At 44.9% G+C, this 18,169-nt stretch overlaps 2 protein-coding genes across 3 annotated transcripts in view; one reads left to right on the top strand and one right to left on the bottom strand.

Moving 5' to 3' along the window:
* Positions 1-5,726, top strand: part of morc2 (MORC family CW-type zinc finger 2) — a 78,792-nt gene extending 73,066 nt beyond the window's left edge. The window contains exons 25-26 of the mRNA XM_070887944.1: positions 342-530; positions 5,465-5,726. Coding sequence (XP_070744045.1) covers positions 342-530; positions 5,465-5,533 — 258 coding nt within the window. The 3' untranslated portion in view covers positions 5,534-5,726. The remainder of the gene's footprint in view (positions 1-341; positions 531-5,464) is intronic.
* Positions 5,727-12,172: 6,446 nt separating this feature from the next.
* The window catches only part of LOC139269017 (rab5 GDP/GTP exchange factor-like), a 194,323-nt gene continuing 188,326 nt past the window's right edge, over positions 12,173-18,169 (bottom strand). For both annotated transcript variants that reach the window (XM_070887947.1, XM_070887946.1), the window contains exons 7-9: positions 16,274-16,365; positions 14,541-14,797; positions 12,173-12,656 (exon numbers count right to left, since the gene is read on the bottom strand). In XM_070887947.1, the coding sequence (XP_070744048.1) occupies positions 12,357-12,656; positions 14,541-14,797; positions 16,274-16,365 (649 nt within the window). In that variant the 3' untranslated portion in view covers positions 12,173-12,356. The remainder of the gene's footprint in view (positions 12,657-14,540; positions 14,798-16,273; positions 16,366-18,169) is intronic.

Below are 18,169 nucleotides of genomic sequence, written 5' to 3'. Positions count from 1 at the left end.
GAGGGATAAATATTGGCCAAGATACCAGGGAGACCTCCCCTGCTTTTCTTTGAAATAGTGCCACGGGATCTTTTACATTCACCCGAGGTTTAATGTCTCATCAGAAAGATGGCACCTCTGACAGCGCAGCACTCCCTCAGTACTGCACTGGAGTGTCAGCCTAAATTTGGTGCTCCAGTCTCTGGAGTGGGACTTGAGCCCACAACCCTCTAGATACAAGAGTGCTACCCACTGAGCCCTGGGATTTTACCCATTCATGGGGAAGGTCTTGGGTAAAATCCCAGTTCCATTAAAGTTGCTTTCCTGTAATTGCTATCCTGTATTTTCTTACGCCAAAACAGAAAGATTACTTTGAACAGTACGAGGAGGGCCTGAAGAACCTCTGCACTGCCTACCAGACCCGGGCTGAGGAGCGGGTCCGAGCCACTGAGAAAAAACTGCAACAGAATGATGCAGAGCTGACTGATGCGCAGGAAAAGCTCTGTAAACTGCGGAATAACATAGTCGAGCTGTTGCGGAAAGTCCAAGAGGTAACTGCTTGCTGAATGAGTGACTGCTCGGGGTTATGGATAGACTGTTATAGCTGATTGTACAAGGGAAACTCCGCTAAAGTTGTACAGCCCTTGGGAAGTGGTTTTGAATCCAGACTAGACTGAGCTTCTGGGTCTCTCTATCTACTGAATCTTAAAATGAAACCTGGAATTGAGTCCGAATTAGAAATGGGCGACCTCACTTTGAGGCCACAAAGGATAACTGGTGTAGTCGATGGGAATGTTACTCTGGGAGTTGTTCTGCTAAGGTATGGGTTAAAGCATTTGTTGGAATAAAGTGGAGAAAGCTTTGCTGCCAATGTAATTCCTGCTGTCAATGACTTGCTGACACTGGGTGTAAAATTGGAGAATGTCAGCATTTATATAGCGCCTTTAATATGGAAAAACATCCTAAATCACTTCACGGAAGCATAATCGGAGAAAAGAAAGTTTAGAAGAGGTACTTAAAACCTTGCTCAAAGAGGTGTGCTTGAAGAATGATCTTAAAGGGGGAAAGCATTTGGGGGGAGCAGGGAGGGTTTGGGAGAAAATTACATAGAGTAGGGCCCAGGCGGCTGAAGACACTGCCGCTAGTGGTTAGAGGAAGGAGGTACAGAGGCTGGTGTGGGAAAAACATAACATTCTCGAGGGCGGGTGAGGTTGTAGGGCTGGAGGAGGTTAGAGTTAGGAAGGTGGAGGCCATGAAAGGGTCTGAACACCAGGATGAAAATTTTAAATTTGAGGCATTGGGGCATCGCAAGCAAATGTAGCAAGAACAGGGGCAGTGGGTGAGTGGGACTGACATGGGTTACAGGCAACAGAGGTTTGGATGGACACTGGAGACCGGCTAGGAGAACAGTGGAATAGTTGAGTGGAGGTGATAAAGGCATGTGTTAAGTGTTTCAGCAGCAGAGAGGCTGAGCATTAGAGCTGGGTGTCATCAGTGGATGTGTGGAAGCTGACCCCATGTCTTAGATGATGTCATCAAGGGGTAGTATGAGGAAGAGGAGACAGCCATTCCCCAGCGTTCACCTTGAGCACAAAAGTTCATCAAAGAAATGATGGCACAGGAGGAACCATTTGGCCCATTGTGTCTCTGCCAGAGCCATCTGTAAGGAAAGAAAGCTGAAAGCTTTGATACTTGTCACATCGCACATGGTGCGAAATCATTGCAATGCCAGAAGATCATTAATCTTGCACAAATACATCAAAAATACTTTGCCTCCAATTCCTCCTGTAGCCAATAAACAGGAGGTGCCAGGAAATGTCCAGGTGTGATTCTCCCCTCCAGTTTCCTTACCCCCATTTGGGGAGTGAATGAGCAATGGATCCCTCGCAACACAGCTCTGGTCAGGAGCTGCGTGTCATAGAAACGTAGAACATAGAAAATAGGTGCAGGAGTAAGCCATTCGGCCCTTCGAGCCTGCACCACCATTCAATAAGATCATGGCTGATCATTCCCTCAGTGCCCCTTTCCTGCTTTCTCTCCATACCCCTTGATCCCTTTAGCCGTAAGGGCCATATCTAACTCCCTCTTGAATATATCCAATGAACTGGTATCAACAACTCTCTGCGGTAGGGAAGAAGATTCTCCTCATCTCAGTCCTAAATGGCTTACCCCTTATCCTTTGACTGTGACCCCTGGTTCTGGACTTTCCCAACATCGGGAACATTCTTCCTGCATCTAACCTGTCCAGTCCCGTCAGAATTTTATATGTTTCGATGAGATCCCCTCTCATCCTTCTAACTCCCGTAAATACAGGCCCAGGCGATCCAGTCTCTCCTCATATGTCAGTCCTGCCATCCCGGGAATCAATCTGGTGAACCTTCGCTGCACTCCCTCAATAGCAAGAATGTCCTTCCTCAGATTAGGAGACCAAAACTGAACATATTCCAGGTGAGGCCTCACCAAGGCCCTGTACAACTGCAGTAAGACCTCCCTGCTCCTATACTCAAATCCCCTAGCTATGAAAGCTAACATACCATTTGCCGCCTTCAACGCCTGCTGTACCTGCATGCCAACTTTCAATGACTGATGTACCATGACACCCAGATCTCGTTGCACCTCCCTTTTTCCTAATCTGTCGCCATTCAGATAATATTCTGCCTTCGTGTTCTTGCCACCAAAGTGGATAACCTCACATTTATCCACATTATACTGCATCTGCCATGCGTTTGCCCACTCACCTAACCTGTCCAAGTCACTCTGCAGCCTCTAGTGTCCCCCTCACAGCTCACACTGCCACCCAGCTTAGTGTCATCTGCAAACTTGGAGATATTACACTCAATTCCTTCATCTAAATCATTGATGTATATTGTAAAGAGCTGGGGTCCCAGCACTGAGCCCTGCGGCACCTCACTAGTCACTGCCTGCCATTCTGAAAAGGACCCGTTTATCCCAACTCTCTGCTTCCTGTCTGCCAACCAGTTCTCTATCCACGTCAGTACATTACCCCCAATACCATGTGCTTTAATTTTGCACACCAACCTCTTCTGTGGGACCTTGTCAAAAGCCTTTTGAAAGTCCAAATACACCACATCCACTGGTTCTCCCTTGTCCACTCTACCAGTTACACCCTCAAAAAATTCTAGAAGATTCGTCAAGCATGATTTCCCTTTCATAAATCCATGCTGACTTAGACCGATCCCGTCATTGCTTTCCAAATGCGCTGCTATTTCATCTTTAATAATTGATTCCAACATTTTCCCCACTACTGATGTCAGCCTAACCGGTCTATAATTACCGTTTTCTCTCTCCCTCCTTAAAAAGTGGGGTTACATTAGCTACCCTCCAGTCCATAGGAACTGATCCAGAGTCGCTGGAATGTTGGAAAATAATCACCAATACATCCACTATTTCTAGGGCTACTTCCTTAAGTACTCTGGGATGCAGACCATCAGGCCCCGGGGATTTATCGGCCTTCAATCCCATCAATTTCCCTAACACAATTTCCCGCCGACTAAGGATTTCCTTCAGTTCCTCCTCCTCACTAGACCCTCGGTCCCCTAGTATTTCCGGAAGGTTATTTGTGTCTTCCTTCGTGAAGACAGAACCAAAGTATTTGTCTAACTGGTCTGCCATTTCTTTGTTCCCCATTATAAATTCACCTGAATCTGACTGCAAGGGATCTACGTTTGTCTTCACTAATCTTTTTCTCCTCACATAGCTATAGAAGTTTTTGCAGTCAGTTTTTATGTTCCCTGTAAGCTTCCTCTCTTGCTCTATTTTCCCCCTCCTAATTAAACCTTTTGTCCTCCTCTTCTATATTATAAAATTCTCCAAGTCCTCAGGTTTGCTGCTTTTTCTGTCCAATTTATATGCCTCTTGGATTTAACACTATCCTTAATTTCCCTTGTTAGCCACGATTGAGCCACCTTCCCAGTTTTATTTTTACTCCAGACAGAGATATACAATTGTTGAAGTTCATCCATGTGATCTTTAAATGTTTGCCATTGCCTATCCACCGTCAACCCTTTAAGTATCACTCGCCAGTCTATTCTAGCCAATTCACATCTCATACCATCGAAGTTACCTTTCCTGAAGTTCAGGACCCTAGTCTTTGAATTAACTGTGTCACTCTCCATCTTAATAAAGAATTCTACCATATTATGGTCACTCTTCCCCAAGGATGGCCAGGCCTCTAGTTGGTTCCTCGACATATTGGTCTCGAAAACCATCCCTAATACACTCCAGGAAATCCTACTCCACCACATTGCTACCAGTTTGGTTAGCCCAATCAATATGTAGATTAAAGTCACCCATGATAATTGCTGTACCTTTATTGCATGCATCCCTAATTTCTTGCTTGATGCTGTCCCCAACCTCACTACTCCTGGTTGGTGGTCTGTACATAACTCCCACTAGTGTTTTCTGCCCTTTGGTATTCCGTAGCTCCACCCACACCGATTCCACATCATCCAAGCTAATGTCCTTTCTTACTATTACATTAATTTACTCTTTAACCAGCAACGCCAACCCCACCTCCTTTTCCTTTCTGTCTATCCTTCCTGAATGTTGAGTGCCCAGCCTTGTTGTGGGACTAAAACCCGTTTTATTCTGTGACAGCATAGGGTGTAAGTGCTCAGTCCCTCTGCACAACTCTCGAGGTAAGAGTTTTATGAAAATGGCTAATTTGAAAAGCCCTTTGCATTGCAAACTTCGGTAATGGTTGAATGATTTGTCCTGAAGGAAGTTGGAACCCAGCTAACAAATAGGGAAAAGTAGATATTCCTAAAATGTGCTGCTGAGAGTCCATTGGAATTTGTTGTGGACTGGCTATGCTTTGTTCCCTCCAGCTCAGCTGGTAAAGACAAGACCGCCGTGGTTCAATTGGTACGTCAATCCCAGGTCAGTGATCCCAGCTGAGGTGCCACAATTGGCCGAATTGCTCCCGGGATAAGGGAGGAGAAAGTCCGCCAATATTCCCATCCTCAAATGCCATCCAGTGATGCAAGGACAGGATTGGGCTTGGTTGTGCTGATCTGTTGGCTGAGGCTTCCAGTACTCGCTATCCAGGGTCACAAAGACTGCACACTTGAGTAGGAAACCAGAGTGCTATTGCAGGAGAGGAGAAAACTCATGCAAAAAATATTTGCTTACACTGCAAGTCGGAGAATTTCAGAGTTATTCATTATGTGAAGCACTTTCACTGTAGAGCACTGAATAATCCATAATAATGTCAGTTTTTGTCTGTTCTGGGGCAGGGGCTGGGAGTACGTGGTCCAGAGGATTGGGTTGGGGGGGTTGGAGAGAGGGTGGGTCGCAGGGAGATGGTGGGAGGAGAGGGAGGGCGAGCATCAGTGATGATTCTATAGATGATAAGTCTAAACAAATACAGTTGCAATAAAGATACTAATTTGACCACAAATATCTTGCGGGTTTCTGCGAATAGTAATTATCATTCATTATGTTTGCTCTCGGTTTACTTTGTCAGGATATTGAAATTAACACCGATGATGAGCTGGATGCGTACATTGAGGAACTAATCACAAAAGTGGACTGAACTATGGTCGCTACCATGCCTGCCACAGGGTGGAAAGTGTATCCAGTGCACTGCTGCAAAGTGGACTAAAAATTTTAGCAGTGTTTTAGAAAAAAGTTACTTCATTTTGAGGTTTTTGCTTTAAAGTTTTACACCTTGTTCAATGGGCCTGGAATTTTGTATTATATTTATTAAAAATACAACTGTACCATTTTTTCCAGTCTGTCTTGTGTGCATATATTGCCAGTGTTTATTCTCCCAGAAACATTCTAGATTATGTACACCAGCTTGCACTTGTCCCAGTGTTGAAATTTCAATGTTTGCTGCCTTGCATATACCTCCTGTCAATTGTTTCCTCCTCTGAAGGTGCTGACATGTCTGGGTATGGTCCCATGAGTACTGCCAACCCTCCAGCACATTCTTCATGTGTGAGCCTTGATTGATGGTGGTGTTGGTCTATTCAACTGCATGGTGCTTCACATCCAAACTTGATCTCGCGGTCAAATGACATGCACTTTGCAATAGAAATATTCAGGTCAGGCAGCAGCTGTCGAGAGAGAAACACTGGCTGAATTCTGATGAATGGTCTTTGACCTGAAACGTTAACGGTTTCTCTCTCACAGGTGCTGCCTGACCTGCTGACTATTTCCAACATTCTCTGTTTTTATTTCAGATTCCAGCATTTTCAGTATTTTGCTTTCGCACTTTGCAATGGATTAGAAGCAGGAGCCCTGGCCGATTTGCCTCTTGTAATGTCTGAGACTTGTTCTTCTTGCATACTGTCTCCATCGCATCTCAAAGTACTTCAAAGTACTGTGTCAGTTGTTTAGGCAAATTTGGAAGCCTTTTTGCATGTAGCAAGAGTTTGCACACCACAGTGAGACAAATGACCATTTGGTCTGTTTTGATGGTGGTTGAGGGAGGTTAAGCAGTCAGGATCAGCAACAGGGCACTTCCAATAGTCCACTGTCTCAGGGTTGAAGTGTCAGTCTTGATTATAGGCTCAATGTCAGATGTGGGTTTGAATCCACAACTTTCTAACTCAAAACAAAGTAAGTCAGCAGCCATTTGGGCTCAGCACAAGAATGCAGATTGAAGCTGAAGCTTCCCTCATTGTGGGTTTATCCTCTGCCACCACTTCTCTACTGTTTCCAGAAAGTTTGAAATTATCTGAACTAAATGTTTTCATGCATAATTGGGGGTTTGGTTTAAGATGATTAAAATCTCAACAAACTGCACTATGAATTGAATGCCGTTGAGATTGGTTATAAAACAATCTGGATATGCCACTTCCCACTCTGAGAAAATGGGGGAAGAATCACTCTAGGCTTGAGCTCTCACTGCCAGTTCACATTCTTTACCAGGTTGTAGAGACCAAGCACAGCTGAGGAGGGAAAAGTTGTCTCTGAATGAGGGAGAGTCACCCTCATGCAAATATTCAAGACCAGAATGCTATGAATAACACTGCACAAGTAGATTAAGCACATTATACATTTAATAACCAGTGCTGATACAGTACCTTCATTTTGTAGTGTGCAGTATTGTCTTCAAATCAACCATTAAAAAAATGTCTAGAAATTCAAAAATAGTTTCCTTTACTGATTGCAAAGATGTCCTAATAATAGGAGTAAATAATCTACAAATTATATTTCAAAAGGAATGTTCATAGCTCAGGCATTGAAAAATGGGATTCATTAACCATCATCTTGCTTTTGTGGAGTTAACCTGGCTACTTAAAACTATGGAATCCAGTTTAACCAGATAGTCATCTTTTGGAGGGTAAAGTCTTAATTAACAAGTCCTGCCAGTTTCAGTACCCATTGCTAATCACATTGAAATGAGGATGACTGATGTAAGAACTGGAAATGTCAACAGTGCAGCTGCAACTGGCGTCGGAGGTTGGGGATAAACAGATTAGGGTGACTGCGTCCTACATTTAACCCTCCCCGTACCTGTTGGGTAGGTACGGTGCTAAGACGAGGCAAAATGTAAAACTATTCAGTTCCTTAGCACATTTTGTATGGTTTGGACACCTTCCCATCACCAACCTCCCTGCCCGTCTCAACATTTTTGGTGTTTTCCCAAAGCAAGGGAATCTTTACGATCCGACTCCTTCCACCTGGGCTCAGCTGAAAGAAATCACTTCTATTGTAGGAGAAATACAATATAAATGATTCAGGTAGACTTCAGTACTTCAAAATGTGTAGGTTTGTATTTTAGTGCAAATAAACTGACCAGTGCACTGACTGGGTGGTGAACAGCACAGCTGGTTGAACTGGTTTAATGTTATGTGGAGAAGGGCTAATTTATGACAACTTATTGGAGCTTCACACTTGGATGGATCCTAATAAAAAATAATCTGGATCAAACTGACCCTTTTCAGCAAGCACGCCATAACCCAACACCTGGCTACTCTGAACTAGTGTGTGGGGTGGGGGTAGTTAGGAAGGCTTAGAACAGAAAAAAGTGTTTCTAGTCAGGCCGTGGTTTTTAACCCAGCCATGGTTTTTAAGCTAATGCACTATCTTACAGCCAACCTGATGCTACCTTGACTGGTTTTAAAAAAAAAAAAATCCCCTAATGCACACCACAGAGTTGCTACTTAATATATGTATGTCAGCTGTGGCTCAGTGACAGCACTCTCACCTCAGGCAGAAGTGTTGTGGGTTCAAGTCTCACTTCAGAGATGTGAGCACAAAATCCAGACTGACACTTGAGTGCAGTACTGAGGGAGTGCTGGCAGAGGTGCCACCTAGTAATATCCCACAGCACTGTTTCGAAGAGCAGGGGAGTTTATCCCCAGTGTCCTGGCCAAATCCCCCAACCAACATTAAAACACATGATCTGGTTATTATCGCATTCCTGTTTGTGGGAACTTGCTGTGTGCACATTTCCTGCATTACAACAGTGACTACACTTAAAGTACTTCATTGGCTGTAAAGTGCTTTGGGACATCCTAAGGTTGTGAAAGGTGCTGCTTTACTTAAGAGTTTCAGTCTACCTATTGCCCACATGATATGACAAACCGGCTTCTCTCCTGTTCCTATAAATCACAATCTCATTCCCTGGTCACACTTGTATGTTGTGAATACAGCTTGCACAGGAGGCTGGGAAATTAAAGGTTACATTCATCAACCAAAACAAGCTGGCGAGGATTTGGGATTCTGCTAATGCTCAACAGAGATCGGTGCAGCTTTGAAGTTTGCAGCATAGAAAGATGCCATTCACATTTTTGAAGCAACCCAAAGCCAACCGTGCTCTCTTTCTCCTCTCCCTCCCCACCCCCCACACATCCATCTTCCTCGGCTTCAAACATTCCTTAACCTTTTCCTGAAAAGAGACGATCTCTGCCCTAATCACTTCTAATGCCATAACACGATTATGAAACTAGCCAGTGCTACAAAAGATGGGTGAGAAAGCAAATTGTGAGGAGGACACAAAAAAATCTGCAAAGGGATATAGACAGGCTAAGTGAGTGAGCAAAAATTTGGCAGATGGAGTATAATGTGGGAAAATGTGAGGTTATCCACTTTGGCAGAAATAATAAAAGCAAATAATTTAAATGGAGAAAAATTGCAAAGTGCTGCAGTACAGAGAGACCTGGGGGACCTTGTGCATGAAACACAAATAGTTAGTATGCAGGTACAGCAAGTAATCAGGAAGGCAAATGGAATGTTGGCCTTTATTGCAAGGGGGATAGTATAAAAGCAGAGAAGTCCTGCTACAACTGTACAGGGTATTGGTGAGGCCACACCTGGAGTACTATGTACAGTTTTGGTCTCTGTATTTAAGGAAGGATATACTTGCATTGGAGGCTGTTCAGAGAAGGTTCACTAGGTTGATTCCAGAGATGAGGGAGTTGATTTATGAAGATAGGTTGGGCCTATACACATTGGAGTTCAGAAGAATGAGAGGTGATCTTATTGAAACTTAAGATAATGAGGAGGCTCGACAAGGTAGATGATATTTCCACTCATGGAGGAAACTAAAACTAGGGGACGTGGGTTTAGAATAAGTGGCCGCCCATTTAAAACTGAGATGAGGAGGAATTTCTTCTCGGAGCGATGTAAATCTATGGAATTCTCTGTCCCAGAGAGCTGTGGAGACTGGGTCATTGAATATATTTAAGGCAGAGATAGACAGATTTTTGAGTGCAAAGGGAGTAAAGGGTTATGGGGAGCGGGCAGGGAAGTGGACCCGAGTCCATGATCAGATCACCCATGATCTTATTGAATGGTGGAGCAGGCTCAAGGGGCCAAATGGCCTACTCCTATTTATGTTCTTACATTCTCAATCTATATAGTCATTACCCTCTATATAATATATACACACACACACTACATGTACAAAGGCAAACAAACCTGGCCCCTTTTATTTACTTTCCAGACACAGAGTAATGCTGCTTTCCAATTTGTCCTCAGTCAGAGAAGCTATATAGTGACTGGGAACCACAAAACATCAATCTCCACTGTGGACACAGGGATTTTCAATTCACTTTAGAACCAGTTTTCCTGTTATTTATCGATTCAGGCTGCAGTGTTTTTCTCCACGACCTAGTCTAATCCTAGGCTCATTTCCATTTAATATTTCTCTTTCATGCAACAACATACTCCCTTTTAAAAGAACTTATGGAGTTTGCTGGAGCAATGGTTTGTGGTCATGAATTTCACATTCTAAGCACGCTCTGCGTAAAGAATTTTTTTCTAACTTCCCCATGTGATTTGTACAACATTCTTACTGTCTCACTGACCACAGAAAACCTAGACCCAGTTCCCCTTACCCTTAACATTCAGAATTTTGGTCTAGTGATTATGATCCTAGATTAGCAACCACAGTGGTTGCGAGTTCAAATCGCACAATGGCAAGTTGGGAAACTGAATTCAACAGATAATCTGTGGGCTAGCAACAGACAAATGTTAACTGCCTCTAGCAGATTACCCTTTAACCCTGGGTCCAGTGAAAAGCCCCAACTGCTCAAGTCTCTCTTCATAACTATAATCTTGTGGCCCTAGCAACATGCGACCGAAGAAAATGTTCCAGTTTTTTATTACCCTGCACATGACTGCACTGTGACTAAGGTTTCGTACAAGTTCAACATTTGGTCCTTGCTTTTATATTCTATGGGCGCGAAATTCATCGACATACTGCCCAAAAGTACAAGTTTCGTCAAAAAACAGGTATATACTGCCTGGCGGAAGTTTCATGAGTGACATACCAGCCCGCGGTATGCACACCGCCCGCCCATGTAAACCGCCCAAAAAGGCAAGTTTCAATACATACTGCCAACACTGCATTCCGTCCTAGAGAAGGTGCTTTTAAGTGGGTGGTATGTACACAGAGCTGACAGGTTTGTTTGATAGATATTATACAGATCTTTATAGTTCTCCACAGTTTGATGTGTTTTTAAATGGATTATAGTACTTTCTAGTGTAGGTAATATAAAATTGTCTAATAAAGCCTTATTTACTCCTTTATTATTTACCCCCCCCCCACCAATCTCAGGCCTCCTCCGCCGGCCACCGCTCGCTGCACTCAACTAGTGCCACTGACAATAGCAGGATGAAACTCCCGCCCACTCGGCCCCAATGGTAAAAAAATGATGCACCGCCCAGGGACTGCCAAAAAACAGGCGGAACTTGTTTCACCAAATTCAGGCCCTCAGTCTTTTGATATAAACCCAAGCATTGAGATTGTCTTTTTTATGTACTTGCCTACTTGTGCTGTCACCGCTACTGGCCTATGTATTTGCAGATTAAGGTACCTCTGCACTATTTAAGCCGTTTCCTTTTCTTCTTACTTCAAAAGTGCATTCATTATATTGTTTAAAACTTTGCAGCGGTCACTTCCCTGCCCATGCTGCTCGCCTGTCTAACCTTTGGAAGTTTTTCCATAATCCTAAATCACAATTTACTATACCACCACTTGAGTCAATTTTTTTATTATTCGTTCATGGGATGTGGCAAGGCCAGTATTTATTGTCCATCCCTAATTGCCCTCAGGAAGGGGGTGGTGAGCCATGTGGTGAAGGTGCTCCCACAGTGCTGTTAGGGAGGCAGTGCCAGGATTTTGACCCTGGCTGCTTTCAACATTGAATTGAGGGAACAAAGTTCAAATTATTTATAAAAAGTAAATAAGAGTGTGGCAATAGGTAGGGTGTGTGCTGTTCCACAGGGCTCAACATTATTCAGTCCAATAAACATATTTTTATCCTTTGCTTTCTGCCCTTCAACCATCTCTGCAGTAATATGTCCGTATTTCCCGGATTGGAAATGCCATCATCTTTGCCTCGTCATTTATATGGCTATGCTTTTTGAAAATCCATATACTGTGAATCACATGCACATCTTATTTCTAGAAGGTTGATCAAGCTTGGGGATTGGTGCTAATGGGCCCAGCCTAACCCTTGTTTCTCCAAATGCTCACTAATTCAGCCACACTTAGACTATAAGGCTACCACCAACGCCCCTCCTGTAACTGTAGGGCCAAGCAGAGCCCACAGAGAAATGCTGAAAGTGGCTATTTACACCATTTCCTTAGGTCTCCTGCCAACGTTACAGTGGGAGATGGAAAGCACAGCTGTGGGACTGTAGGGCCTAGAAAAGTTTACTAATAACTGAATTGCATTTTCTGGTGCTAAACCACAGAGAGGAAGGTCAGATGTAATGAAAACTTTTGCCTATTTTTATTGGGCATGTAATATATATGAGCCAATCAGAACTCTCCTCATTGTGCAGTCTGGTGACAATTACTGTGCAAAGCTTGATTCTCAGTTAATAGTGGAACAGTCATACTCAGTGACAAACCTCGTGTGTGGTGCCAAATACACCATTCCAGATTCAAAGTGTTAGAGTGGAAATTTCCTGATGGCCTCCTCTACCTCCTCTTTAACAGAAAGTGTCCATTCCCAAAACTCCTTCTCCAACTTCTTCACCTCACTAATAATACGGTCCTGCCTCTCCTGCAGTTCAGAGAGCAGCTGTAGATTCTTGTGCATCTGCTGGATCCCAGGGCTTGCACTGTGCAGGAGGAAGCTTGGAAACTTTCTGATGGGCACCTTGTGTCCTTCCATGTACTCTTCAAACTCCTCGTGGGACAGATTGAGTGAGGGTCCATTCATCTTCTCGATAAAGGCCACAGCGCAGCACTGGAACACAGACAGAATTTAATGTTATGGAGAGATTGCATTTCCATCAAATGAAAGCCCAAACAGCAGTTTCCCCCGAACCCTTTTCCTATCTTTGCTCCCAATTTTCCAGTTAGAGGTTTTCTGCTCTAGCTAAAGTGTGACAAGCCAAAAGTGGGCACAGGAGGAGAAATCAAAAATAAATGAGGTGTTGGGGAAGTTCAGTTAAGCTCAAGAACGACTCCAACAAATGGATACCTTTATTCCCTGTGCTATGTGTACCTAATCAGAATTTTACATGATGGAAAGTTGAGATAAATGGCTCTCTGCTAGAGAAATCCAATGCGAATATCACAATCTTCCTCACTCCCTGCATCTGCCTCAAATATTTACTCTTCCCTCAAAAGATGAAGTGGTCTCTGTCTCATCAATCCCCTGTAGCAGCACCTTTTATGCACCAAATAAATTTCTCTCCCCTCATTCAATGACAACTTTAAATTGAAGACCCCTGCCCCCCTCCCCCCCCCACCTCCAAGCCTTCATTCCCCACAAGTGACTGTATAATGTACAAGTTAGGAGAAGCAGTTATAGATCTTGTTCTAGGACTAGATTATGAAAGGGTCAGATAGCAGCACCTGCAGGGAAACCGTTAAATGGAAAAATGCTGGGATTATACATCAGCAGTACCCAATTCAGCCACAAGGGGTCAATAGAACAGCACACCAAGTGTTGCGTGAGACTAACACACACACTCATCAGAACCCGTTGAGAGAAAAGACAGAGAAAGAACTGAACGCAGCTCAACAGGTACAATCATGGGTTGTGTGGAGTCCATGATATGGTGACCCCTACTGGCAGATATTGTCCTTCCCCTAGTACTGATTGTTTGGTGACAATCCTATTCTTCTCTCAGGCAGTGATTGCCAGATTATCAACAGCAAAATCTAGAAAGGGGAGCGGTTGCTTCAGATAGCCTCAGCAACACCAGTATCCCAGTCCCAATTGTGCTCCCATTACTAATTATTTGTAAAGTATTTCCGACAGTACAACAGTGACCACGCTTCAAAATTATTTTATTGGCTATAAAGCACTTTGGTGTCCTAAGGTCGTGAAAGGCGCTATATAAATGCAAGTCTTTCTTTTTAAAAATACACCTAAAAACAGCATAAGCACGAGTCAGCAGTCACAGTCTCTAAGCAGACCATAAAGACTTTGATCCCACAACTACTGGTGAAATGCACTGCACACGGAGAGGATGTTCGTGTCTTATAGTCTTCGATCGAGGAGCCACTCTCAATCGCAGAAGAGAAATTACAGACAAGCCAATCCTTGGTTTAAAATAGTTCATCTCAGCTGGGGGCAGAAGGGGTGGAACCATCAGTCTCTGGGTTAAAAGAAAGGAGGAGAAAATGCCAAAACTGGCCGTGGCTGCAGGCTTCTGGTCACTATCGGAGAGTACACCCGTGTAGAGGTTGGGTGAGGAAAGAATCAGGCCTGCAGTGCCCCAATCCAGTCAGACAACTGCACCCCATTAAAGGAGGGGAGGGGACGGGAGCAATGTTCCCTCTTATTTATTCTTGGCATCGCGTGGCTCCTTTAAGGGGCCGCGCAGGCCATTCGCATGTTGGGCGGGGGGGGGGGGGGCGGTGCGCAAGGTCCCTGGAGCGCCACGGAGCAGCTCAACTTACAGGGAACATCGGAGGGAAAGGGAAAAATAAAGAACTAAAAAAAAAAGAGACACAAAAACAAAACTTCAATACAGAACTCTCCATGTGTAAAATCATGGGCAATATCCCATGTCCTATCATATGGAATGTCACAAGCCATCAATACTGCCATGATGTTGAGTGGCGTTCGCCCCACTTCAGGACGGTAATAAGTACTACCCCGGGACTAGTTACTTACCAGATTGGTAAAGTAGTAACCCACTTCACCCGTCATCAGCCGCTTCGGGTGGCAAAAGCGGATAATGTACTGGATGTTGGAATGCAGCCGAGGAGGGTTCACCTTCAGTACCACATGAATCAAACTGGACAGAAAGTCGTCGGTCACCGCTGGCTCCTCACTGGAGATCTGAATTGCGGAGAAAATGTGCCCGCTGCACCTGGCGATACAGGCAAGCTTATCCTGTGGAGCCCGCTTGGTGTCCATCTTCACGATAGCTAACAAAGGAGAAGGAAAAAAAAAAATCTAAAGCCAATTTTTCTGAATGTAATTGGTCCTAGCCTGTAACTCACTCCTGGGCACCCATTGTTCTAGATTTAAACCAACTGAACCCCTCGATTAGAATCCAATCTGTTTCCTGTTCCTCGATATCAGGTACTCATTTTACCATTTCCAGAGTGTCTATTGACACCACGGTCAGCCATGAGTTGGAGGCGGGGTGGGAATCACAGCAAACAGAATCTATTTAAACCGCGCACTGCAGCAAACAGTCTACAGAGTCTATGTAAAAAGAATCTCTGATCTACAGCAAACAGAACACATGATCAAAACTACAGCAATGTCTCCTGATAAAAACAGGGTGACTGCTCCAGCAAAATGCAAGGAGTGCAGGATAGTTACATACAAATTATGTGCGTAAAGATCAATCACTTAGAGGTGTGGTCTCTGGGCGTGATTGATGGAAGAATTACCCAATCATCTCCATTCTGACTAGAAGTAGTGGCTTCAGTGTATGATTTCACCAACAGCACCTCTCTTCCTACCTTTCTCAGGCCCGTATCTTTCAATTGTTTACAACAACCCTCTCTCTCCACCATCCCCCCCATAACTTAATACACATGAAAGGAGACTCCTTCACCACCATTCCAACCCCCACACTCCCACAGAGCTGGCACAAAGAGATTGCTGTTGCTCAAACACTCGACCAGGAAACGTAGCATTCATTAAGGGATACGAGTTAACTGGTTGACAGCTGAAGACGCAGCACGAAGTCAGTATGATGCACAATGGCTTTGGAACACCGCAACAGATTTAATTCTCGAGTGACGTCATTAGGGTTCCTCAGTCATTAAAATCCAAATGTCCACATCATGGGAAATAGTGTAGTACATTTGAATCCAGCCTTTATCAAAAGGTTTGCAGAAAAGTTCCAATATTGCACCCAACTTGTACATTAAAAAAAACTCTTCATGGGAGAAGGGGCAAGTTACATGGAACCCCACTGGAAGACTCTTGCGTATTCAGGACTTCCCAAAACACTGCACAGAGAGCTACTTTTGAGATGTGGTCACTGTCGTAATAAGGACACAAGGAATAGGAGCAGGAGGTGGCCATTCAGCCCATCGAGCCTGCTCCGCCATTTAATAAGATCATGGCTGATCTGATCATGGACTCAGCTCTACTTCCCTGCTCGCTCCCCATAACCCCTTATCGCCCGAAAATCTGTCCATCTCTGCCTTAAATATATTCAATGACCCAGCCTCCACAGCTCTCTGGGGCAGAGAATTCGCAGATTTACAACCCTCAGAAGAAACTCCTCCTCATCTCAGTTTTAAATGGGCGGCCTCTTATTCTGAGACTATGCCCCTAGTTTTAGTTGCCCCTGTGAGTGGAAATATCCTCTCTGCATCCAATGTAATGTAGGCAATGTGATCGTGCGAGAGTATCTTCACCCCCCTGCACAGCGCACAAACCTGCAATAGAAGATTCAAGGTGTTCCATGGCCTCCGGCTTGTTCTCATCGATGGGGACCTGGAGCATTTCAGCTGTCACCCAGTGGAGGGCCCTGTGCACAGAGAAAGAAGAGAGTTCAACAACTCCATGTGAAATGGCGCAAGAGGCCCAAGCTCTGGAAACAGGTTGTGGCCAGTGTCATATCCAACTGGTTTTGGACTTAAAGCGTAGCTTAGTGCACTAATCGCAGTTATTCCATTTCTATAATGGTGACCTGTGCCTCTACCCGAGGTCATCGTTCAGTCACATAGTAGCTTAACCTCAGGGAGTGACTCATGGGCTGCCCATTGAAGCAGCCAATGCAATTCCAACATAACCCACTACGTTTCCCACCCAACAACTTGAATTAAATGTAGAAAAATGTCCAAAGACACTTCAGAGGAGTAAAGGAGTGGAAGCTGAGTGGTTGAGTGGGTTGGGAAAGTTGCGTAAAATCTACGTCACTGAGAAGGAGAGGACGGGGAGGTAGAGAGGTGGGAGGGCTTGGAGAAAGAGATCCAAAGATCAATGTTGAGGCAGCTGAAGAGTTACAGGGCGTTGAAGGCAAATGTAAAGGAGCTGTTTAGTAGGTCAACAGCTACAGCAATGACAGGACATGTGGATGGCAAGAAAAAGAGGGAATGGAGAGGAGAGTCACTGGGGAAATGATCTGTAGGGTGAGGTGGATCAATGTTTTCCAGGAGTAAAGGGTAGAGGTTGGGCGTAGGCAGGGAGATGTGGATGGTAATGGAGACAAGGAAATGGTTGGAGATGTCCAGGTCAGTGATCAAGACTGCAGAGGTGGTGAGAACGTGCGAGATGGTGAAGAGGGCAGCCACAAATCTGGGCGTTGATGTGAAAGATAACGTTAAGGTAGGTCAGAAATCAGGGAAATGAAGGGAGAGGTTGGGTAATGACAGTGCACTGGCAGAGGGAGGAGATCTCGGCAAGGAAGTCACTGTAGGACTTGGAAAGGCAATAGAGGACAAGGATTTTAGGAAGGTCAGAAAAACTCAAAATGAGGAAATGGTGCCCGAGGAGCAGCACGGAAAACTCAGGATGGGGCTTGGCGATGAGCCAGGTCACAACTGCAGCAGGTTGGGCAAGGCGTTCAAAGGTGGCCTGGCAGGGATACTTGCAATAAAGAGAGGGGGAAGGAACCACTGCCTGTAAGCCAGGTTTCAGTTATTGCCAGGATGTCAATTGGTTCACGTGATGAGCTGCGTGGAGGCTCCGACCTGCGCGAGAACACCAGCGGCAGGTCGGAGCCATAAAAGGAGCGGAGCTGTGGAGGCCTCGGGAGCAGTGTGGAGGCGCACTACTCCAGGGAGCAACATGAGCTGGTGCAGGAGCGGCGAGGTCAGGGCGAAGGAGTGGTGAGAGACTGTAGAGGGATGTGATCGGGGCCCAGGGGAGGTGAGAGTTCGGGGCCAGGGGCAGCACGAGCCAGCCCACACTGCGATATGTGTGCGCACTAGATCCGTGCAGCAGAGCTGGTCTCCAGTTGTCTTGGTTAATCCTTGCCACTGGACCAAGACCTAGCTCTGTCAAGCCCGTGTGGTGGCTGGTGTGCAACGGCCACCTCACGTTAAAAAAATCCATGCACAGACATCTTCCACCCTTCGGGATGTAGTTCGGGATCTGGAATATTAAGTCCTTCACTGAAACACCTGTGAACTCATCCTTTTTTGGCGTGGAAGCAAGTCATCCTCGTTTCGAGGGACCGCCTATGACTGACTGACTGATGAGGTCGTGGATGGTGAAGACTTTCATGAGGGAATGAATGTTTTGGACAGCAATATAGAGCAAGCCAGTACTTGATGACCCATCAGTGGGACTTGGGAGGAGGTGAAAGCGGGATGCAAAAGTTAGTGGTT

The sequence above is a fragment of the Pristiophorus japonicus genome, chromosome 8 (assembly GCF_044704955.1).
Source record: "Pristiophorus japonicus isolate sPriJap1 chromosome 8, sPriJap1.hap1, whole genome shotgun sequence".
Lineage (NCBI taxonomy): Eukaryota > Metazoa > Chordata > Chondrichthyes > Pristiophoridae > Pristiophorus > Pristiophorus japonicus.
This window is presented reverse-complemented; position numbering and strand designations above follow the sequence as displayed.